This window comes from Eurytemora carolleeae, unplaced genomic scaffold (assembly GCF_000591075.1).
Source record: "Eurytemora carolleeae unplaced genomic scaffold, Eaff_2.0 scaffold544, whole genome shotgun sequence".
Classification (NCBI taxonomy): Eukaryota; Metazoa; Arthropoda; class Copepoda; order Calanoida; family Temoridae; genus Eurytemora; species Eurytemora carolleeae.
The window spans coordinates 198,305-219,692 of NW_019396452.1; the positions used below are offsets into that span (position 1 = coordinate 198,305).

The 21,388-nt window shown below is 31.8% G+C and overlaps 1 protein-coding gene across 1 annotated transcript; it reads right to left on the reverse strand.

Moving 5' to 3' along the window:
* Nucleotides 1-7,175: 7,175 nt before the first annotated feature.
* Nucleotides 7,176-21,182, reverse strand: LOC111703557 (sentrin-specific protease 1; the record flags this gene model as incomplete). The annotated part of the gene is made up of 12 exons (XM_023475527.1): nt 7,176-7,519; nt 9,971-10,035; nt 10,534-10,609; nt 13,385-13,487; nt 13,917-13,951; nt 15,020-15,105; nt 16,657-16,688; nt 18,547-18,608; nt 18,702-18,722; nt 18,971-19,028; nt 19,949-19,995; nt 21,082-21,182. Coding segments are annotated over 12 exons (735 nt in total), but the record flags the coding sequence as incomplete, so codon positions are not given.
* Nucleotides 21,183-21,388: the final 206 nt, after the last annotated feature.

Consider the following 21,388-nt stretch of genomic DNA (forward strand, 5'->3'; position numbering starts at 1 on the left):
GAAACACAATGATAGGATATCCTAGTCGAATACAATGATAAGATATCCTAGTCGAACACAATGATAGGATATCCTAGACGAACACAATGATAGGATATCCTAGTCTAACACAATGATAGGATATCCTAGTCGAACACAATGATAGGATATCCTAGTCTAACACAATGATAGGATATCCTAGTCTAACACAATGATAGGATATCCTAGTCTAACACAATGATAGGATATCCTAGACGAACACAAAGATAGGATATCCTAGTCGAACACATATAGGATGTCCTAGAGTGGAACACAATGATAGGATATTCTAGACGAACACAATGATAGGATATCCTAGACGAACACAATGATAGGATATTCTAGACGAACACAATGATAGGATATCCTAGTCTGAAGCTCCTGGCTCATCATGGCTCACAACTGGCTCATCAACCCATTCACCCCATAAACTCAAAAAAGACTCCATTACTTTCCTAAAATGATCATCCTAGGTTTTACGTTTCTCCTACTTCATGTGGAATATATAATCTAAGAATAACCTAAATTCAAAATATAGAATATCAAAAAGCAAAAAACAAACTAAGTTATAAATGAGCCAGTGCTTTGCCATGAAACACCTGGTAACTCAATATTTATAAAATTTTCGATTGCTTCCAGATGGGTAAAAATTCATCATGACTGGTTGAAACAGATCCACCTATACAAATTGCATTAGTTTTTTTTTCAAAAGTCCAAACTCAACTATGGGATATCTTAAGACTCTGTATCAAAAGATTTATTCTTCAAATTAATTAAATCTGGGGAAAATTCATTTGTTATTTAATAATACAATAATCCTAACAGTCATTCAGAAGTCAAAAAGCTTTTAATTTATAATGACAGTTTGCTGGAAGTATTGATAAAACTTTTTTTTTTGTAATTTCAGAGAAAACATTTAAAAATATTTACCTAAAATGTGATTTTTTTTTGCAGACAAGACTGAAACGTTCATAAAAGGAATTGAGTTGCCACCAATTCAAATTTTCTAATCCCTATATCGTTGCAACCTGATTGTGTAAACCTTTGATATCTAAAAATACGATAAAATTATGTACAAATTAAAAATTTTACTTAACCACAGGTTCCCTTGACCAATTTTGTCCGCGCTCTGGATGGTAAAGTAAAATTACCTTAACTTCCCTGTAAAGTAGTTGTAAATAATTATTGAGCCCAATAAATTGTTCTAAAATCCGGGGATGAAACAATTAAGAATTTAGGGGAAAAAAATGTTCAACGAATTTATAGCTTTTTTTTCAGATTCCATAACTTTTCCTTGTTTTATTTGACACTTGTGACGTCGTATATAATTGGTTCATTTCTCTGTTGCCACCTATTGTACTTGATAATCTATTTGCACCAAACTAATTTCAATGTCTAAAAATACCAATCGTTCAAAAGTCTAAAAGTCAAAAGTTCTAAAGTCTGCATGAATAAACACTATATTTTGTCCCATTGTCTTCATTTAAAGGACTGTAAGCTTAATTTCAAGTGACCCTTTATGCAAAGATAGCAATGTCCGATTCACAACGGTACTTTTCAAATCTGTGTTTGATCAAGTATGAATAAAAGCAAAGTTTATAATTTAGAAAAATAATTATTCTTCTCTTGGGATTTTACATGAAAAGCATCTTTGGACTTATTAGAATTTAACACTTTTCAACTAGAAAAATGACAATATCTTCCAGATAATTGATCTGATAAATCTTTTAAGGGGTATCTTTGTAAATCAGGCATTGCCATCTTTGCATAGAGGATCGCTTAAAATTATGCTTACAGTCCCTTTTAGTTCGTTTTTGATTTTTGCAAAATGAAAGTGAACGTATGGGGGGGAGGGGACAATTTAACAGAACATATTTTCATTTTCACCTGATAAAAAAGAAAATGAGAGAGAGGGTTTCTTTTTAAAACTAAAACTGTTTAGCTCAATGGTAGTGTTTACAGTTTTTTTTAGATAAATTTAGGATTTTTGAATAAAATAGGAATGTGCCAAAGTTTTAATATCTCAACAAAGTACACCTGGTGACACAGTTAACATTACTATATACTCAAAATGTTAGGATTCAAGTTTTTTGTGTTCTTCAGTTTCAAGACGCAGAAAGAAGATTTCTTTTGTGGTGGTGGAGGGGGGTATTGAGAAGTATTTCTAAAAACAATTAAGAAGATTTAAAAAAAATTATAATGCGACCAAAAAGTTTGCTTTTTCTAAATTGGGTTTCATAAACCTGTTGTACCAGTAATTTTGCAAATATTGTACAGTTTCCTTATTTCGAGAGATTGGTGTGTCCCAGATAGAAATCTGTTCGAAAATTTTATTTTTTTTTTAGGGATGTTCGAGGAATTAGTATCAGGTCTGGAAATCCGTATCATATTTCCGAAACAGGTGAATTTGAGGAATAAAAACATTTTGTTCGTAAAATCGAACATTGTGTTCATAATATCAAATTTTTTGTTCATTTTATCAAACATTTTGTTCATTTTATCAAACTATCTATCTATCTATCTATCTATCAACTATTGCGATCTTACGAACATTTTGTTCGAATATATGAACAGAATGTAATGTAGTCACGGTTGCCAATAAATGGATAAATGCAACAAAATAAATTAATGAATCAGCATCTTTTGAGTAAGGGAGGGATGTGAAGGGAGGAATGGGAAGGCAGGGATGGGATGGGAAGTGAGGGATGGAAAGGATAAGATTAAATTTCCTTTACGAACGATGAGGTTTTTTTCAAACACTTTTTAGTTTAAAGAGACTTCAAGCGTAATTTCAAGTGACCCTCCATGCCAATATGTCAATGCCCAATTCACAACGCGCGGTGCCTTTATCCAGGCGCGAAGCCTAATCAATAATGTGGAAGATATTGTCGTTTTTCTAGGTTTAAATGGGTTTGATTCTGATAAGTAGGAAACATTTTTCTTCTGTAGAAATGGACAAGTAACTTTATAGGGAAACCAAAATAGAAAATAATCAGTTTTCAAGATTAAAAATATTTATTTTAAATTCATTCTTTATCAGACTAGGCTTTTTGAAAATTTTTTGAAAATCGAGCACTGCTTTCTTTGCATGGAGGGTCACTTAAACATTACGCTGAAAATTACATCATTCAACTCGGATCGTAAAATAATCAATTTTATTCCAAGCAAATCATTCAGATAGTCATCGATTATTTTTCGAATTATTCTTATATAGTTCATATTTCATAGTATTTTTTTTTTTTTTTACAACATTCCTGGAAAATACGAAAATGTCGTCTTTATTATCGAAAATCCTCGAAACAGGAATAAATGTTTTCAAAAGTAACTATCAGATCAAAAAAATTAAAAATACTATGAAATATCAACTATATACGAATGCATCGAAAAATTATCGATGAGTATTGGTTTTAATGTCTGAATGATCTGTGTGGAATTGAATTGATTAGTTTACGATCCGAGTTGAATGTTGCCACTTTCTGGATTTGTATGGACGCTGCGTTCTTCGGTATGAGTCGTTTTTAACAATTTTCTCCTTATAGACGCAACAGATAGAAGTAAGATTTTATCGCATTAAGCCTATGCCCCCTTTCATTTTTCGCGAACACTCTCTTTAAGAACTTAAAAATTTTAATAAATTTGAGCTGGGTTGCTAAACTGCCAACTGCCGGTTTAAATTTGAATCACAGATAAAAACTTAGAGATTCAGGAAGGATTTGACTCAGTGATTCAAATTAGAACCGGTAATTGGCAGTTTAGATACCCCTCAATTCATTAAATTCCCTCTCAAATTACAAATACCAGGATTGGAAATATGGAGTTTGATGCAATTGTTCCATGCAGTTCCTTGCACATTCTAATATGAGTGCGCGTCAGTCACATAAAATGCCGCAAACAATTCTAAAACATTCAGGAATGATGATGGGACTCGGGAAACGAGCCTCTCCCCCCTCCGGTTCTTCAGGTACCGTTTAACAATAAAACATATTCAACAGTTAATTACATTAATTGCTACACACGTAATTTCATTCTGTCTTGTTTTTCTTTTTTGATGTTAAATTGAAGAAATTTATTAATCGTTGCAGTTTATAAACATTGACATTAATAATTTACACAACACAGCAAACTAAACAGACCGTCAAATTTTGCGATATTACGACTTTGTGACCTCGTAGTTCCTTCAATTTATATTTTTTTTAAATGGAAGAAAACTAAATTATATGATTATTTACAAATTAGATATTCAATACATTTTATTTTCTACAATTAACTCTTCAATATTATTTGAAATATATAAGATAAGATGTCAATCATATGTACAATTTACTTTTTACCCCAAACTTTTAAAATTGCGTCTCTAAATAATAATAATGATAACATTTTGCTCAGGGTTTGGTCGATCCTATGGACGGGAAAGAGACTCCGACTGGTAATAATTATGATAATAATAATTATGATATTAACAATAATTATATTAAGACTATAAGCAAGCTACCTCCCGGGCTTGAAGATCAGATCCTGGAATATATCAACAATCTTTAAATTATTGAAGAAAATGTTAAAATTATTAATTAATTTAAATATATAGACTGTATCCTCCTCAGCCCTGACTAAAACAAAATCGAATTTTAATCGTAGAGATTTGGAAATTGTGCCAAAAGGGATTATTTAATGTTTAAAGTAAAGCGTCTGTGGTAATTCTGATAATATTTTTTTCAATTGTGATTTTTCTGTGAAGTCCTGATTGCGGGTTTCCGCTACAAAAACATTAGAAGAAATCATTAAAATGAAATACTTTTTTAATTAAGAAAAACAACGATATCTTTCACACTATTAATCAGACAGAGGTTTCAAGGGTCACTAGAATTTACACGCCTGCAGCAGTCTCCTTATATATATCTAGGTAGTATGAGAGGTATAAATTTAGTATAAAAAGGATGATACTTCAGAGACTACTGTACGGAATTCATTCATTTTATTATGTTTTAGTTTCATCTTAATTCTCTCTTTGCTAAATAAAACCCGACTGGATTTGAAAAAGAAACCATAATTTAACCTTCAAATATTAGTGTCCAACGAGTTTAAGGTCGTCATTTAATGCGTTGTGTACTCTTTAGGCCGTCTTTTAATCCGTTGTGTACTCTTTAGGACGTCTTTTAATCCGTTGTGTACTCTTTAGGACGTCTTTTAATCCGTTGTGTACTCTTTAGGTCGTCTTTTATTTCTTATAATATTTCATGGGAACACTGTATTGAGCAAAAATAAGGCAGAACATTTTATTCTCCGTGTTGAAAATGAGACTCCAAGGAAAATTTTTTAAACAAAAACGTTTTCAACGATTAACTGTTGTAGTGTCTTTTAAGATTGAAAATATTGAAATAAAAAATGTCGTTTTTGACATTGGGATAATATTGTGAACAATTATTGATATGTATATGCAGTACATCGTGTCTTGGGAGCGGGGGAAGGTATACGGCTTTAAGCCACACCATTTTCCCCATCCATGCAGCAACATATTACTTTTTTGTCTTCCGGCAGCCATGAGCCACAACCGTACGGTATTCCATGACACAGCATTTGAGTCTTCAGCGATTATTACATGTTTAAATAATAAATTTAGTGCATTGAAATTGTGATTTTCAAACTTCCAGCGACGTCATGCAAAATATACATATAAAGAACTTTATATTTAAGTTTTAAATTTAAATAATGACGATTCCTTTAAATGTAAACTGATAAACTTATTTTCTCCAAAAATAAATTCAATCTTTGCTCTAAAATGGCTTAGTTTTGTAAACATTATGAACAGTAAAAATGATTCACCTTAACATACTCCTCAAGTTCGAAGGGCGCGCACAACCAAAAATTTGAACTATTTAACCAGAAAAGTGCAAAATTGAATTTTTTTCGCGGAAATCTGAAACGCACAGGTAATGACAGCTAATATCGTGATTTTTATCATCTTTTTTTATTTTTTAGACTACACTAAACAATGCGTAAAATGATGTAACAATTTTTTTGCATAATGTAAAGCAGTAAATAAACTGAACACACAATTAATTGATCTTTAATAAACTTTAAAAATTTCTTAAAGGTATGATTTTTTGCATTATGGGCCAGGACTTTTAAAATTTGCAATTTCAGTGCCCTAAAATAATTATCTATAAAAGACGTAATAAACGCCAGACGAATCAAATGCTGTGGCATGGATGACCGTACGGTTGTGGCTCATGGCTGCCGGAAGACAAAAAAAAGATAATATGTGGCATGGAAGTTGAAAATGTTGTGACTTATGGCCGCTGCTTTCCCCTGCTCGTCTTGGCGGGATTTGTTTTGATCATAGATTATAAAATCAGTTGGTGCTCTGGTTTAAATATATCAATTAGATTTAATTGTTTTCCTTAACTGAATACTGAGAATACTACCATTATTGGGATTTATAGAATTGTCTGAAGAGTCTAAGATCCTCGGGTAAGGTTAGGTTTAGGTTGTTGGTCCAGTTGATGGCTGTTAGACGAAAATAAAATGAAAACGGTTTATAAATTTTCTAAAATAAATTACTCGATTTAGTTCTAATTACCCAGTTTCCACATCAACTGAACGGTTTCTTCTATTCTAATTCAATCGAGTTTTGTACTAAAACTCAAAAAATCTTGAACCTCGCAAAATTGTCTTTCCACACTTATTTATTGAAAAGGTGTATGCCAACAAAAAATATATAAGAGAATAGGTGAAAAATGTATGTCAAATTTTAAGTCAAAGCTTGCTGAGATAAGGACCGAAATTAAAAAAATAAATTGAGCTTAATAAGGCGTAATTTCAAGTGAACCGCCGCTTAAAGATGGCAAGGCTCTATACTCTTAAATCTTTGTCATTGTCTAATTGAAAAATCGATTTTCTTTGAGAACTGGGTATTTTCTATTTTGATGAAGTGACTTGCCACTGAAGGAAAATATAGGAAGCATCAAAATTACTAACTCTTTTAAGCGACAATATCTTCCACATTTTTGATCAGGTTTCAAGGGTACTGTTGTGAATCGGGCATGGGCATATTATTACGCTTTCAGTCCCTTAAAGCTAGGCCTTTTTATTCGGTTACAAGTCCCACACACAATTAACAGTTTTAATACAAAAACAATACTTTTATTTAACATAAAAACAGTTTAATTCATATTTACAACTTTATCACACAAGACTAATAGTCTTTTTTTTCTTTCAACAGTAATCCAACATTAAACAAAATAAACGAAAAGTTCAATTTATAATTTAGAAAAAATGTATAACATTATACGGGAATCTGATTAAATTGAATATTACACTATTGTTTCATTTTACAATTTATCTCTAATTGATTCGTTTAATTCCCTTAACATTTTCTTGTGTCTAAAATATGGACGACTCACTTCAAGTAATAAAGACAGTAGACTGTCTAATTAATACAGACAGAAGACTCATCTAAGTACTTTTCAGGAGGTTATTTCCTATCTCCCAGATCATCCGTTGCCTACATACAGATATACTTAATATTAATTCAGGGGGAAACTAAGAATAAAAATATGCAAAAATATGAATAAAAAATGAAGACAGATACTGCTCAAGAAATAGAAAACGAATTATAAAACATTCAGTAGCTTCAATATTGTTCTGAACATCCTCCCTCTCTCCATAAATAAAATAAATTAATTAAAATTTGGTCATGTATAAAGTGGATAAAAACGCTTTACTTAACTATTTGTAACACTGATATTTTGGTTCTCAGTGTTTTAAAGTTTTTGGACAGACATTTTCTCTTCATCGAGAAGGTTCTCGCCTTTTTAGATTTAATTTTGTCCCGAGCTGTAGCGAGGGACAATTTAAACCTAAAAAGGCGAGAACCTTCGAGAAATAGAGAAAATCTAAGTCCAAAAACATCTAGCAAATCGTGCCAAAATAATAGTGTTTTAAGTAAATTTATAAACCGTTTGTGTACTTGTCATATTTCAATGGCTATTTCTAGATTAAATTAGCTTTGAAACAAAGCAGAAGTCAAAATATTAAGTTGATTTCAATTTTATTTTCATTCCATTGAAAAAAATATTTTGGAAATATCGTAATCCGGAAACCAATCAAAACTTTATAGCACATGTGCAATAATGTACAGCTAATTTAACTTTATGTAGCACGATTATCACTTTATAGCACGTTTATTATAAAATTCACGATGAAGTGAGGAAGAATGATAAAGTACACAATAGTTTCATAAAACATTTTTTAAATCGTCCGGTGCCACAATTGAAAATGTTCAGTTCACAAAATTATTACCATTGATATCTTAATGATACTTATTCAGATAAAGATTTAAGGGTACCGTTGTGAATCGGGCATTGCAATCTTTGAATGGAGATTGACTTGAAATTATGCTTACAGTCCCTTTAAGAGGGAGGCATTACTTCTATGTTTTTCTGCAATGGAAATAAATAGAAAAATTTCTTCTCCCTATATTTACATCCAATTTGTAAGGAGTGTGAACTCTGTAATTGGAAGTATGATTGATATGAGAATACATCTTTAGAATTTTATGTCCAGGATGCATTGCTCAGGATCTATTTCATTTTCATCCGGATCCAGGTTCTGAACCTTTTCATCAAGATTTTCTGATTTTTTAACAAATGGAATTTTTACTTCTTTTTTTCACTGAAACTTAGTGAACCATTCAAAAGTTGAATTTTTTTTGGGTTATCTTGATATTTTGCTCCTTGGATCCGGGTATAAGGTCTGTGTGTGTAAGGGAATTGAGAGAAACATCTATTAAGCATCAAATTATTTTCTAATAAACAATAACAAACGAAAACATTATTGAAAAAGAATAAAAAGAATGAAAAAAATGAAGGCAGGGGAGAAACATATTAAAAAGTTCATTAACAAGTATAAATAACTTACATGGTTCCCCATAAAGGATGAGACTGTAAAGACGACTTGAAACTTTAAATTCGACGATCAAAATTTTGAATTATATCCCGACCTTGAATGTGGTCTAGGAATGGCTTATTTAATAATTTGATAAAGAAATAATTAAGTTTACAGTTGCAGGGTATCATATAAGGAAACAGGCAGTATTCACTCTGTACAGTCGTCTTTGAAGTTGAAGTTGAATGGATGTCTATCATCTGTTATATTGTTTACAAAAACAATAAACTTTTTCTAACTAGTTTACACATTGTTATGCTTAATTCAATGTTTTTCTTTCGAGTGCTTTAGAACTTTCCAAACATAAACAAAGATGAAGAAAACAAAGAAGACAATTGAACACTTTTTCGGATGAAAAAAAACTTCTCAAAATTAACAGATATTACTCAAACAAGATATTTTCTATTTTCCTTGTATTTCACTTCCGTACATTGAAACGGACCAAGGGTACGGGGGGGGGGGGGGATTTTCTGGGTCAAAACCAGGAGCAAAAGGCAAAACTACATTTTGGAAATCTCGAAATAAGAAGCTTGTGATGCTACTCATTATATAGATTATAGATATTAGATACTGCATTTCGTTTCTTCTTACTTCAGGGCCCACCCCACCATTTTTCTTTGGGACCTGAACTGCATTTCAATTTTGTAAGTACAATTTTTTTAAGAATGAACGAAACAATGAAAAAGTGTTTGATTTCCGAAAAATCTAGGGTCCATTGAGCTTAATAAGCGGTGAAGTCCGTCTGTAAAATTATATATTTTGAAATTCTACAAGCCGACTCGGAACAGTGTGAATAGGTAGATAGTGTCAAGTCTTTAAGCAAGCCCTGCTAAAAAACTTTTCGCATGCGGCTCAGCGCGCAACAATGTGAATACATTTTATATAAATAAAGACATCTCCGNTTCCTCCTTTCATTTTTCGTGAAAAATCCCTTTAAATAAACTAGCTTCTAAAAAATATAAAGATAAGATGATTAATAAATTATTTGCTAAGAATGATAAGTATATTCCTGAAGTAGGGCATATCGTTCTGTGTGAACTTTAGTTGTACATCTCTTGACAGGTATTCAACCACCTAAACATAGGTTTATATCAAGGTTATTTATTAAAGTTAGTTACTAGGGATGCGCTCCAATGTATGGGAAATAGCAATGGACACTGCACCATGTAACTGATTATTGCCGGGAGATTGAAGTGACAACATTGTTGGTGAGAGGGGGTAACGCTTTTTTGTTAATGTATTATACAAGCGGAGAAAATCCTTTCCACCCTCTCACCAACAACATTGTCACTTCAATCTTCCGCCAATAATCCTTTCCACCCTCTCACCAACAACATTGTCACTCCAATCTTCCACCAATAATCCTTTCCACCCTCTCACCAACAACATTGTCACTTCAATCTTCCGTCAATAATCCTTTCCACCCTCTCACCAACAACATTGTCACTTCAATCTTCCGCCAATAATCCTTTCCACCCTCTCACCAACAACATTGTCACTTCAATCTTCCGTCAATAATCAGTTAAGTCATATAAAGATTTTGAGTGTCCATTGATATGAAGAAGACAATACCTTACAGACGAAGAGACCACAATCACTACCATTCTCTTGCTGGGGACAGCTGTCTACAACTTCTTTCACGTACTTACTGTACAATACAAGGTCATTAGAAATAATGTTACATCCTGAAAGGTAAAATTGTGATCAAAGGATTTTGTGTTCAAAATCATTTTTAAGCCTGTCCATACATTGGTACACAGACTGTTGGTATGAGCTAACCCATCTGTAAATCCATTGTCCATTGGTATAAGCTAACCCATCTCTATGTCCATTGGTATGAGCTAACCAATTAGTATGTCCATTGTCATGTGCTGACTTAATTGTATGTATGTTAATATTACCTAACCCAACTTTTTGTCTATTGATAATTTAAGCTAACCCATCTGTATGTCCATTGTCCATGGGAGCGAGCTGACAAATTTGTATGTCTATTAGTATGTGCTAACCAATCTGTATGTCTTTATGGCTATTGGTATTTGCTAACTTATTTGTATGTCTATTGGTATGAGCTAATTTATCTGTATGTCCATTGGTATTTGCAAACTTATCTGTACGTCCACTGGTATTTGCTAACTTATCCGTATGTCCATTGGTACTTGCTAACTTTTCCGTATGTCCATTGGTATTTGCTAACTTATCTGAATGTCTATTGGTATTTCCTAACTTATATGTGTTTCTATTGGTATGAGCTAACTAATCTATATGTCCATTGGTATTTGCTAACTTATCTATATGTCTATTAGTATGAACTAACATATCTGTATGTCTATTGGAACGAGCTACCTTATCTGCATGTCCATTGGTATTTGCTAACTTATCTGCATGTCTATTGGTATTTGCTAACTTGTATGTATTTCTATTGGTATTAGCTAACTTATCCATACGTCCATTGGTATTTGCTAACTTATATGCATGTCTATTGGTATTTGCTAACTTATATGTATTTCTATTGGTATGAGCTAACTTATCCGTATGTCCATTGGTATTTGCTAACTTCTCTGAATGTATTTTGGTATTTGCTAACTTATCTGTATGTCCATTGGTATTTGCTAACTTATCTGCATGTCTATTGGTATTTGCTAACTTATCTGTATGTATATTGGTATTTGCTAACTTAACTGCATTTCTATTGGTATTTGCTAACTTATATGTATTTCTATTGGTATGAGCTAACTAATCTATATGTCCATTGGTATTTTCTAACTTATCTGTATGTCTATTGGTACGAGCTAACTTATCTGTATGTCCATTGGTATTTGCTAACATATCTGCATGTCTATTGGTATTTGCTAACTTGTATGTATTTCTATTAGTATTAGTTAACTTATCCATATGTCCATTGGTATTTGCTAACTTATCTGCATGTCTATTGGTATTTGCAAACTTGTATGTATTTCTATTGGTATGAGCTAACTTATCTGTATGTCCATTGGTATTTGCTAACTTATCTGTATGTCCATTGGTATTTGCTAACTAATCTGTACGTCCATTGGTATTTGCTAACTTATCTGTATGTCTATTGGTATGAGCTAACTTATCCGTACATCCATTGGTATTTGCTAACTTATCTGCATGTTTATTGGTATTTGCTAACTTATATGTATTTCTATTGGTATGAGCTAACTTATCTGTATGTCCATTGGTATTTGCTAACTTATCTGTATGTCTATTATTATAAGCTAATTTATCTGTAAGTCTATTGGTATTTACTAACTTATCTGTATGTCTATTGGTATTTGCTAACTTATCTATATGTCTATTAGTATGAACTAACATATCTGTATGTCTATTAGTATGAGCTAACTTATCTGTATGTATATTGGTTTTTGCTAACTTATCTGTATTTCCATTGGTATTTGCTAACTTATATGTATTTCTATTGGTATGAGCTAACTTATCTGTATGTCCATTTGTATGAGCTAACTTATCTGTATGTATATTGGTATTTACTAACTTATCTGTATGTCTATTGGTATTTGCTAACTTGTATGTATTTCTATTGGTATGAGCTAACTTATCTGTATGTCTATTGGTATGAGTAAACTTATCTGTATGTCTATTGGTATTTACTAACTTATCTGTATGTCTATTGGTATTTGCTAACTAATCTGTATGTCTATTGGTATTAACTACCTTTTCTGTATGTCCATTGGTATTTGCTAACTTATCTGTATGTCTATTGGTATGTGCTAACTTATCTGGTGTCTATTGGTATTTCCAAACTTATCTGTATGTCTGTTGGTATTTCCAAACTTATCTGTATGTCTATTGGTATTTTCTAACTTATCTGAACGTCCATTGGCATTTGATAACTTATATGTATGTCTATTGGTATTTGCTAACTTATCTGCATGTCTACATTGGTATTTGCTAACATATCTGTATGTCCATTGGTATGAGCTAATTTATCTGTATGTCTATTGGTATATGCTAACTTATCTGCATGTCTATTGGTATTTACTAACTTATCTGCATGTCTATTAGTATGAGCTAACTTATCCAATGTCCATGAGTTAACTTAATCTTATGTCTGTTAATGTTAGATAACCCAATTGTGTGTCTGTTGATAAGAGCCAACTTATCTGTTTGTCTACTAATATTTGCTAACCGATCTGTATGTCCATTGACTATTGGTAATAGCTAACTTGTCTTATGTTCATTGGTATGAGCAAACATGTCCATTGTAAATTGGTATGAGCTTACAGATCTGTATGTCCTTTGCCCTTAGTATGAACAAACTTTTCCATTGTCCATCGGTCTGAGCTAACTTATTCAATGTCTATGGGTATGCAATAACTTGTCTATTGTCCATTAGTCTAACATATCTAATGTCCATTTTTGATGCCCAATGCTGTTAACTGACCTAAGATCCAACTGTAGATTTTTCTTATCCATGTATTCCTCTTTAAGATAATTTATTATCTGTGATAGGAAGGATTTAGCCAATATCACATCTTCATCCTCTCCTAATCATAAATAATTATAGATAGTTAGGGGTAAATACCAGCATTATTCTAAACCTGAATATTCTTTCCACTATTTTTTTCTGTTTCTTATTATAATAATATTAATAATATTATTATAATAATCTTGTGGAGTTCAGTTTAAACACATTAAGAAATTTCCATCTAAGAATAATTTTATTAAAAATTTTGTTAAAAATTATTCTAGTAAATTCTTTAAATATCAACCAATCAATCAATTTATCCATCAGAGCTTTAGGGAGCCTTAATATCCACGTATCAATCTCAAGAAGAAAATTACAATTTTACTATTTTATTGAATTCGATGTCCACATTTTTTCCTAAAGCGCAATAAAGTCAAAACATATTCTAATTAATTTTTTTCAAAATTAAATATATTTTTGTTGTCTGGACGAAATTTTGATGGTTTACCTCGTAAGCTGTCATAATAGAAAACTCCTGGAACTCTGAACAAAATAATTTTATACTTTAAGAACACTAAACGCGTAATTTCAAAGATAACAATCCTGTTGTCTGATCAAGTATGAATTAGATATTAATGTTTATAATTTATAAAACTGATAATTTTTCACTGTATATTGTCTACAAAATTGACTTGCCAATTTCTACTGGAGGAGAGCATTTAAGTATTATCAGAAATAAACACTTTTTTATTTAGAAAAACGAAATTGCCCTCTTTACATGTAGGGTCACTTGAAATTAGGCGTTAATCCCTTTAATCAAGACAATAATGTGTAATGTAATGCGAGTTCCTCTCGGAGCAAATATGGGTCAGTTTACTTGACCCAACTGACCTGCCAGATTTGGAAAACCACTGTTTTTGAGCAAAAAACATACTAATTTTGGAGAATATTTGCCCATTGAGAGAACAAATCTGCCGATTTAGGGGAAAGTATATCATGCCAATTTTGGCCGAAAATACCAATCTGCCAAACGAAATATAAATGAGTTTAAAATCTGCTACAAAATATTGTTATAAGATAACAAATGCTATAAGAAATACACAGTAACACATTAAAATCTGCCACAAATGCAATTGAAGCAACAATGAATGTAGTAGCAATGAAGAGAAGACGAAAAATGAGTTTTTAATTTGAAAGTTTACGCTGAGGTCTAATCTTTTGGAGGGAAAGTGCTGAAAAAACATATTTTAACTTAAACTTTAAATCAAATTTAGGTTTAAATCCAGGAAAAAAGGGGAAATATTCCCAACACATCAGTTAAACATCCAGGGACCGAATTTAATAAATTTGAGCTCCCTCGCTGAACTACTTACTGACGGTTCAAATATGAACCACCGATTCAAAAGTTAAAGATTGAGGAAGAATTTGAATCAGTAATTCAAATTTAATCCGGCGACTCCGCAAATTCATTAAATCGTTATTATAATCGTTATGAACATCAAAGCGCATGATTGCTTTATAGCACTGCTTTAATATAACTGACCCCAAACTGACCCCAAACTGACCATGAATGATAAAGTGCACTAAATTTCATAAAAAAATATTATTTACCTAAAATCTACAATAATCACAGCCCAATGAATATCCATATGATGAACTGGGATACAGAGCATATCATAGGAGAATATGTCCACATTCTAATCAAATACCATCTCAATAATATTAAATAAAAACAGTCAGGGGATTTGTAATGGTAAAGGTCAATGTCAAGGTCGGTCGAGTTCAAGGTCAAGGTCAAGTCAGGCGGGAGCTTTAATAAATAAGATAAAGATTTATCAATGAATAATTAGATAATCAATTTGTTATTACGCTTGGGATCTTGTCATTTGGATGTAGATTCGGCTCCATACACTAAAAGATTGGATCCATTGACTTCTTGCTACTTGACTCTGGATCCATGGTGGGACTGTACGCGTAATTTTATTGTATACTTGTTCAGACAAAAATTTCAAGGGTACCGTTGTAAATCGGACATTGCCACCTTTGTATGGAGGGTTACTTACTCTTAGTCCCTTAAAGCACTGTTTTTATCTCCGGTTTGATGTTGATAGGACCATTTTTAGTCAGTGTCAAACTTTTCATTGAGAAAAACCCCGGTTACTTTTTTCGGATTTGTTTGTACTGTTGGGTAAAGTTTGAAAGTTTATTAAAAATGACTGGGCATTGACTAATGGTCCTTTTTCCCGGGCGGTGAAAAAACAACTTAAACATAAAAACTGAAAATTATAAAATCATATCTTTTAGAGAGTTTCGAAAGTTCACTTAAATACTTTGAGCAAAAAATGAACCAAAAAAATTGATATAAGTGAGATAAAAAAGAAAAAAGATAAACTTAAAAACTATAAATATGTAGAATCAAATCTAACAATTAGATTTTTTTTAAAGAAACAATTATATATTTTTTTTCTAGCCAGATTTATCGTTGTAAATATGTCATGTATCTCTTTATGGATACTTGAGATTACGTTTACTGTCTATTAAAACTTGTTTCTCTTCTAAATAGAGGGAACTTTTTGTCTTCTTTTTTTAATTTAGTCGTAAATAATTTTTTAAAGTGCAACATTTTACATCATCTTTGTACTCTTTGTAATAACAATTCGTCAGATGTCTTTGTTATAATTCTGTAGAGATGTCAAAAGTCTGAAGAACTTATTTCATTTATATTGTATAGTTTTTAGCAAAGGAAATATATTGACATTCTTTGCCCGTTCTCTCTCGGTTCTCTCCCCCCCCCCCCGCCCCTCCACATTATGAAAAATAGCAAACTTTCGTGATTTTACAATGCGAGGTTAGTTAGATTGAAGGGGCGCAATTTTAAGCCCCCCTCCCTTGAAAAGAAGGTGATGCCAGACTTATAACGGTATCCTTGGAAGCTTTGTCTGATCAATTAGTTTAAGTTAGATTTATAGTTTATCTACGAAAGTGACTTGCGCATTTCTTTCTTCTAATAAGCAATGTGAAAACTCACGGAAATAAACAGTTTTCGAAAACACGAAGACATTTTCCACATTTTAATCAGATAATGATTTTCAGGGTAATGCCGTAGTAAATCGGGCATTGTCATCTTTGCATAGAGGATCATTTGAAATTTTGCTTACAATCCCTTTAAGATAGAATAATACAGAAAAAAGAAGGAGGAGGAGGAGGGGAGGGGGGGTCATGCCACATTTTTTAACGAGAGTATTTTCCTTAGTCCAGTTCTTCACCTTCTCATACCCTCCTAGACAGGAATACATTTATTCATTTTACCATACATTCATTTATGTAGAAACCATTTTTATGTAATTATCATATTGTATTATGTACTTCAATCTATTTTAGTATCTAGGTTATTCAGGTACTAATGTGCATACATTATTTCATTCATTTTGTAACAAACATTCATGTATGTAATTACGTTTTTATATAAAAATATATAAATCAATTTGATTAGATAATGTACAAAAACTTAATCTTTTTATTTATGCACACATCATATTAATTATATTCTTATTTATGTACATACGATTTATTTAAGTTTCTTATTTTTGCATACTTTAAGCTATTACACGAATAATTATGTATTTATACACTTTTGTACAAAATAAATACAATCAAAATCATGTCAAAAACGTCATCGCAAAAAATATGCAGGCATGCAAACGTAAATTAAACAATTGAAAAATGAATCGCTTTGCACCAAATGGAAATATTTTGTCGTCCATTTAGGACTACTAATAAAAGGTAACAAGGTTCTATTTTAGTGATTTAATTTATAGGAATTAGTAAGAGAGATAGAAGTTAATGTCTAATGACTTCTCACGTTTGTCAAATTTAATATTTTTGAATTTTTTCCTTGAACACGTTGTTATTTTTCATTATCATATAATTCAGCTCTTATACATTACAATGCTAAACACATAGTTTATTTCAATTCTTTAAATATTCAAAGGGTCTTTCAGCTAATTTCAAGTGAGTCTGTTTGAAAATGGCTAGGCCACATTCACAAGAGAACCTTCAAATAGCTTTGTCTGATAAAGAATAAATAAGATACAAATGTTTATAATTTTATAGACTAATTATTTTCAATCTTTTGTTCTCTACATATTTGACCTGAGCAGGAATACATAAAAATAAATACTTTTAAACCTAGAAAAAACGTCAATATTTTTCAAATTACTAACAGATAAAAGTTTTAAGGGTACCGCTGTGAATGGGCATTGCCATCTTCTCGTGGATGGGTGGTCAACTTGAAACTAGTTTGAGACTCAGAAGTGAAAAATTTGAAAAAACGTCATATTTGACAGAAATTATTGTTGTTTATGGATTTCTAAAAAATACCAATGGAAACCTATTACACACTGCTAATGATTATTAAAAATTTTTGAATAAAAAAATATTTTTCATATTCATTTTTAGTTGGTTAGTTTGTTGGACTTGACAGTGTGTAAAGGATTAAAAATTATATGACAAATTTACATTTTAAGCTCCAAAATTTTACTTACTTTTGCTGTTTTATTTGAATTTTTGAAGGTTGGATTAGATTTATTATTAATTCATAGCTTAGACTGAGGTTATATTGAAGATGAATGTTATACTTGAAAGCACTTGAAGTAACGCCATGGTAAAATTAGTTGGTTCCCAAAGTTTGGATAGAAAATTGTTTAAACTTTACAACAGTGCATAAACTTGTTTCCAATGAACAAAGAACATTAATCAAAATGATATTCAGCCCCCATCTCCTCTAATTATGCGCCAAATTAAAATTTTAAGAGAAAGAGTAATTTCGACGTAATTTCAAAAATTGCATGTAATTTTAATATTGACAACGATTCCCTCTATTTGCATAAATCATCAAACCACTTTTATAAAGAAGCCACAATTTAAAATAATCAGTAAAATAAGGATATCTTTTCCATTTTTGATTAGAATAAGGTTTATATTGTGAATTAGAAGTGTCACTCTTTAAGCTTCTTATAATACGTTGATACTACCCTATCAATAAACTAAGTCTATACAAAACGAACACACACAAATATTTTAAGCAAATTAAATTCGGTTTAATTATGATAAAAACTAAAAATGATTAAAAAACATACCCAAACATAGCCTTGTGAAAAAGTATGTATTCATAGGGTACAAACTGGGAAAGCGCAACTTCCTAAAATAATTGTTAAAACTAAATATATGTATGAACGTAATCCAATTCCAGACAAAGTTTGTGAAATAAATTTTAAGTAAAAAACACACTTACTTGAAACTCTCTTCTTTGCTCCTAATCCAAAAATTTATAATTATAAAAAAAGAGAAAAAGCAATGTAGTTTGTTTACACCAAATGAATACTAAATTTCTTTTCATCTGATTTCACAAAAGTTTTTGCGGATTGGTATTAACAACTTGTTTTTTTCCACAGCCAGTCCGCCAATTTACAACTTCAGTTAACTGTAAATTACTTTTAGTTACTTAAAAAAACATGCATCTTTAAATATATTATTAGAATATATTATAATTTATGGATTTCCCTGTTGGCCACCATCTGAAGATAGAATTCGATAATCTGATCGTTCAGCCACCGCAAACCTAACAAATATTTATTAATGCTTTTCTGAACGAAAGATTTAGAAATAACCAATTGAACATTAGTTCACCACATTTCGTAGTAAAAGCCCACTTATCGGTAAGTCCATAATTTCTATCAAATAAACATGACGTTTCTCAAGAAAATCGATATTTTCTTTGTGTGGAAAATTTGAAAAATTAGAAATGGTAATTCCCTTTATACCTTCGCTAAAAAATGTAATCTGCTGGGCTGAAGCTGAACTTTTTATGTTATCTAATATTGTGTCCAATTTTGGAGTGGTAAAGTTTCTTTTGTCGAAACAAATTGAAAGTAAATACTAATTTTAGATCGCTAAAGCGAAGAAAAGGTAAAGGTAAATGCTTGAGATTCAACTGAAACCGCAACTCTCAATTTATAAATTTATAAAGTTTCAACAACAAAGCTTCTAAAACTTTAAGGTGTAGCAGCCGTAGAAATGGGTGCATTCGACTTTTTTTATTTGACTATTGCAATCTTAAATTGAAAGACTATTGCAATCTCAAATTGAAAGACTATAGCAATCTCAAATTGGAAGACTATTGCAATCTTGAATTGGAAGACAATTGCAATCTCAAATTGGAAGACTATTGCAATCTCAAATTACATTATCACTTAAGCTACGCCAACAAATTTCCTATAAAAATTTAATTGATTGTTAAAGGAACTGAAAGCACAATCTTACAATCCATGCTAAGATGGAAGTGTCTGATTCATAACGGTACACTTGAAACCGTTTTACGATATGGAAGATATTGTAATTTTTCTTTTTTTCGTTTTCAAATTTATAAACATTGATATCTAATTCATACCAAGGTTTCAAGGGTCGGAGTGAATCGACCATCTATGCCATCTATGCATGTAGGGTCACTTGAAATCAGGGGTACAGTCCCTTTAATAATACCTGTCAAAGTCAAGAGATCATGCTGGGATATTAGTATACCATTCATCCTAAACACAATTTATATGTATTTATACAACTGGCTTTACTACCATAATTGCCCACATTGAAGAGGGGGCATTACTTCTTCCCCCCCCCCTTTATCATACTCAGAGACATAAGGGAAAGGATAAAAAATTATAAAATAAAAAAGAGAAAAAAATAATTGAAGAAACTACAAAAAACTCATAAGTGTTGAATAAAACATGATCAAAAGTGAGTTACCAGTCACCCCACCTTCTTCAGAAATACAAGAAAATCTTGTAAAGTGTGGCTGAAAAAAAGCTTTCAGAACGTCACCTCCTCTATTTGGAAATAAACCGTTAAAAAATACATAACTCCCCCTGTACAGTGTACAGTGTACAGTCAGTAATGTTGAGAACAAATACAGGGCCTGAGGGCATAGCCTTATTGTTTTTGCTTCATCACAATTTTCTAATTAAGTATCCACTATTAACCCTCAGGGAGATGTAATAAATAAATAAATAAGTGCTTAAATCCGGATATATCTGCAATAGTTTTGGTAAGTGTATCCGGAACTGTCCTACTATCAACCCGGGAAGTGGCCTAATATCAACTCCGAAAGTGGCCTAATTTATCTCCGGAAGTGGCCTAATTTCACCCCCGAAAATGGCCTAATATCAACCCTGGAAGTGGCCTAATTTCAACCCGAAAGTGACCTAAAATCAACCCCGGAAGTGGCCTAATATAACTCCGGAAGTATCATAATATAAACCCCGGAAATGGCCTTATTTCAACACCGCAAGTAACCTAAAATCAACCCCGGAAGTGGCCTGATATCAACCTCTGAAGTGGCCTAATTTCAACCCCGGAAGTGACCTGATATCAACCCCGGAAGTGGGTAATATCAACCAAAATAACCTAGAATGAAGTTTAAAAATTCAGAACTTCTGTTTTGTGAATCTCGGGATCAAACATGAATCTGCTAATTCAAATACTTTTTACAAAACAAAATGACTTTACATACAATACGTTTCAAATATTTCTCGGAGCTTATGGCGGCCCTGTCCCCCTCCCTCGTCAAAGGGGAGGGGGACAGGGCCAGGGACAGGGACAGACAACTACAAAAAACTTACTTGACAATGATCTCACTCTCCTTCTTCCTGAGTTGTTCCAGGTTATAATCATGCATCTCATCAGATATAGACTCATACCTGTTATCCCACCGTAGGTCATCCTAAATATTCTATCATTCATTCATTCATTCATCCTTTCATTCATTCATTCATTCATTCATTCATTCTTTCATTCATTCATTCATTCATTCATCCTTTCATTCATTCATTCATTCATTCATTCATTCATTCATTCATTCATTCATTCATTCATTCATTCATCTATACGGAGCAAACAGGCTTTTTGGACCTAATCGGACGGTGGGAC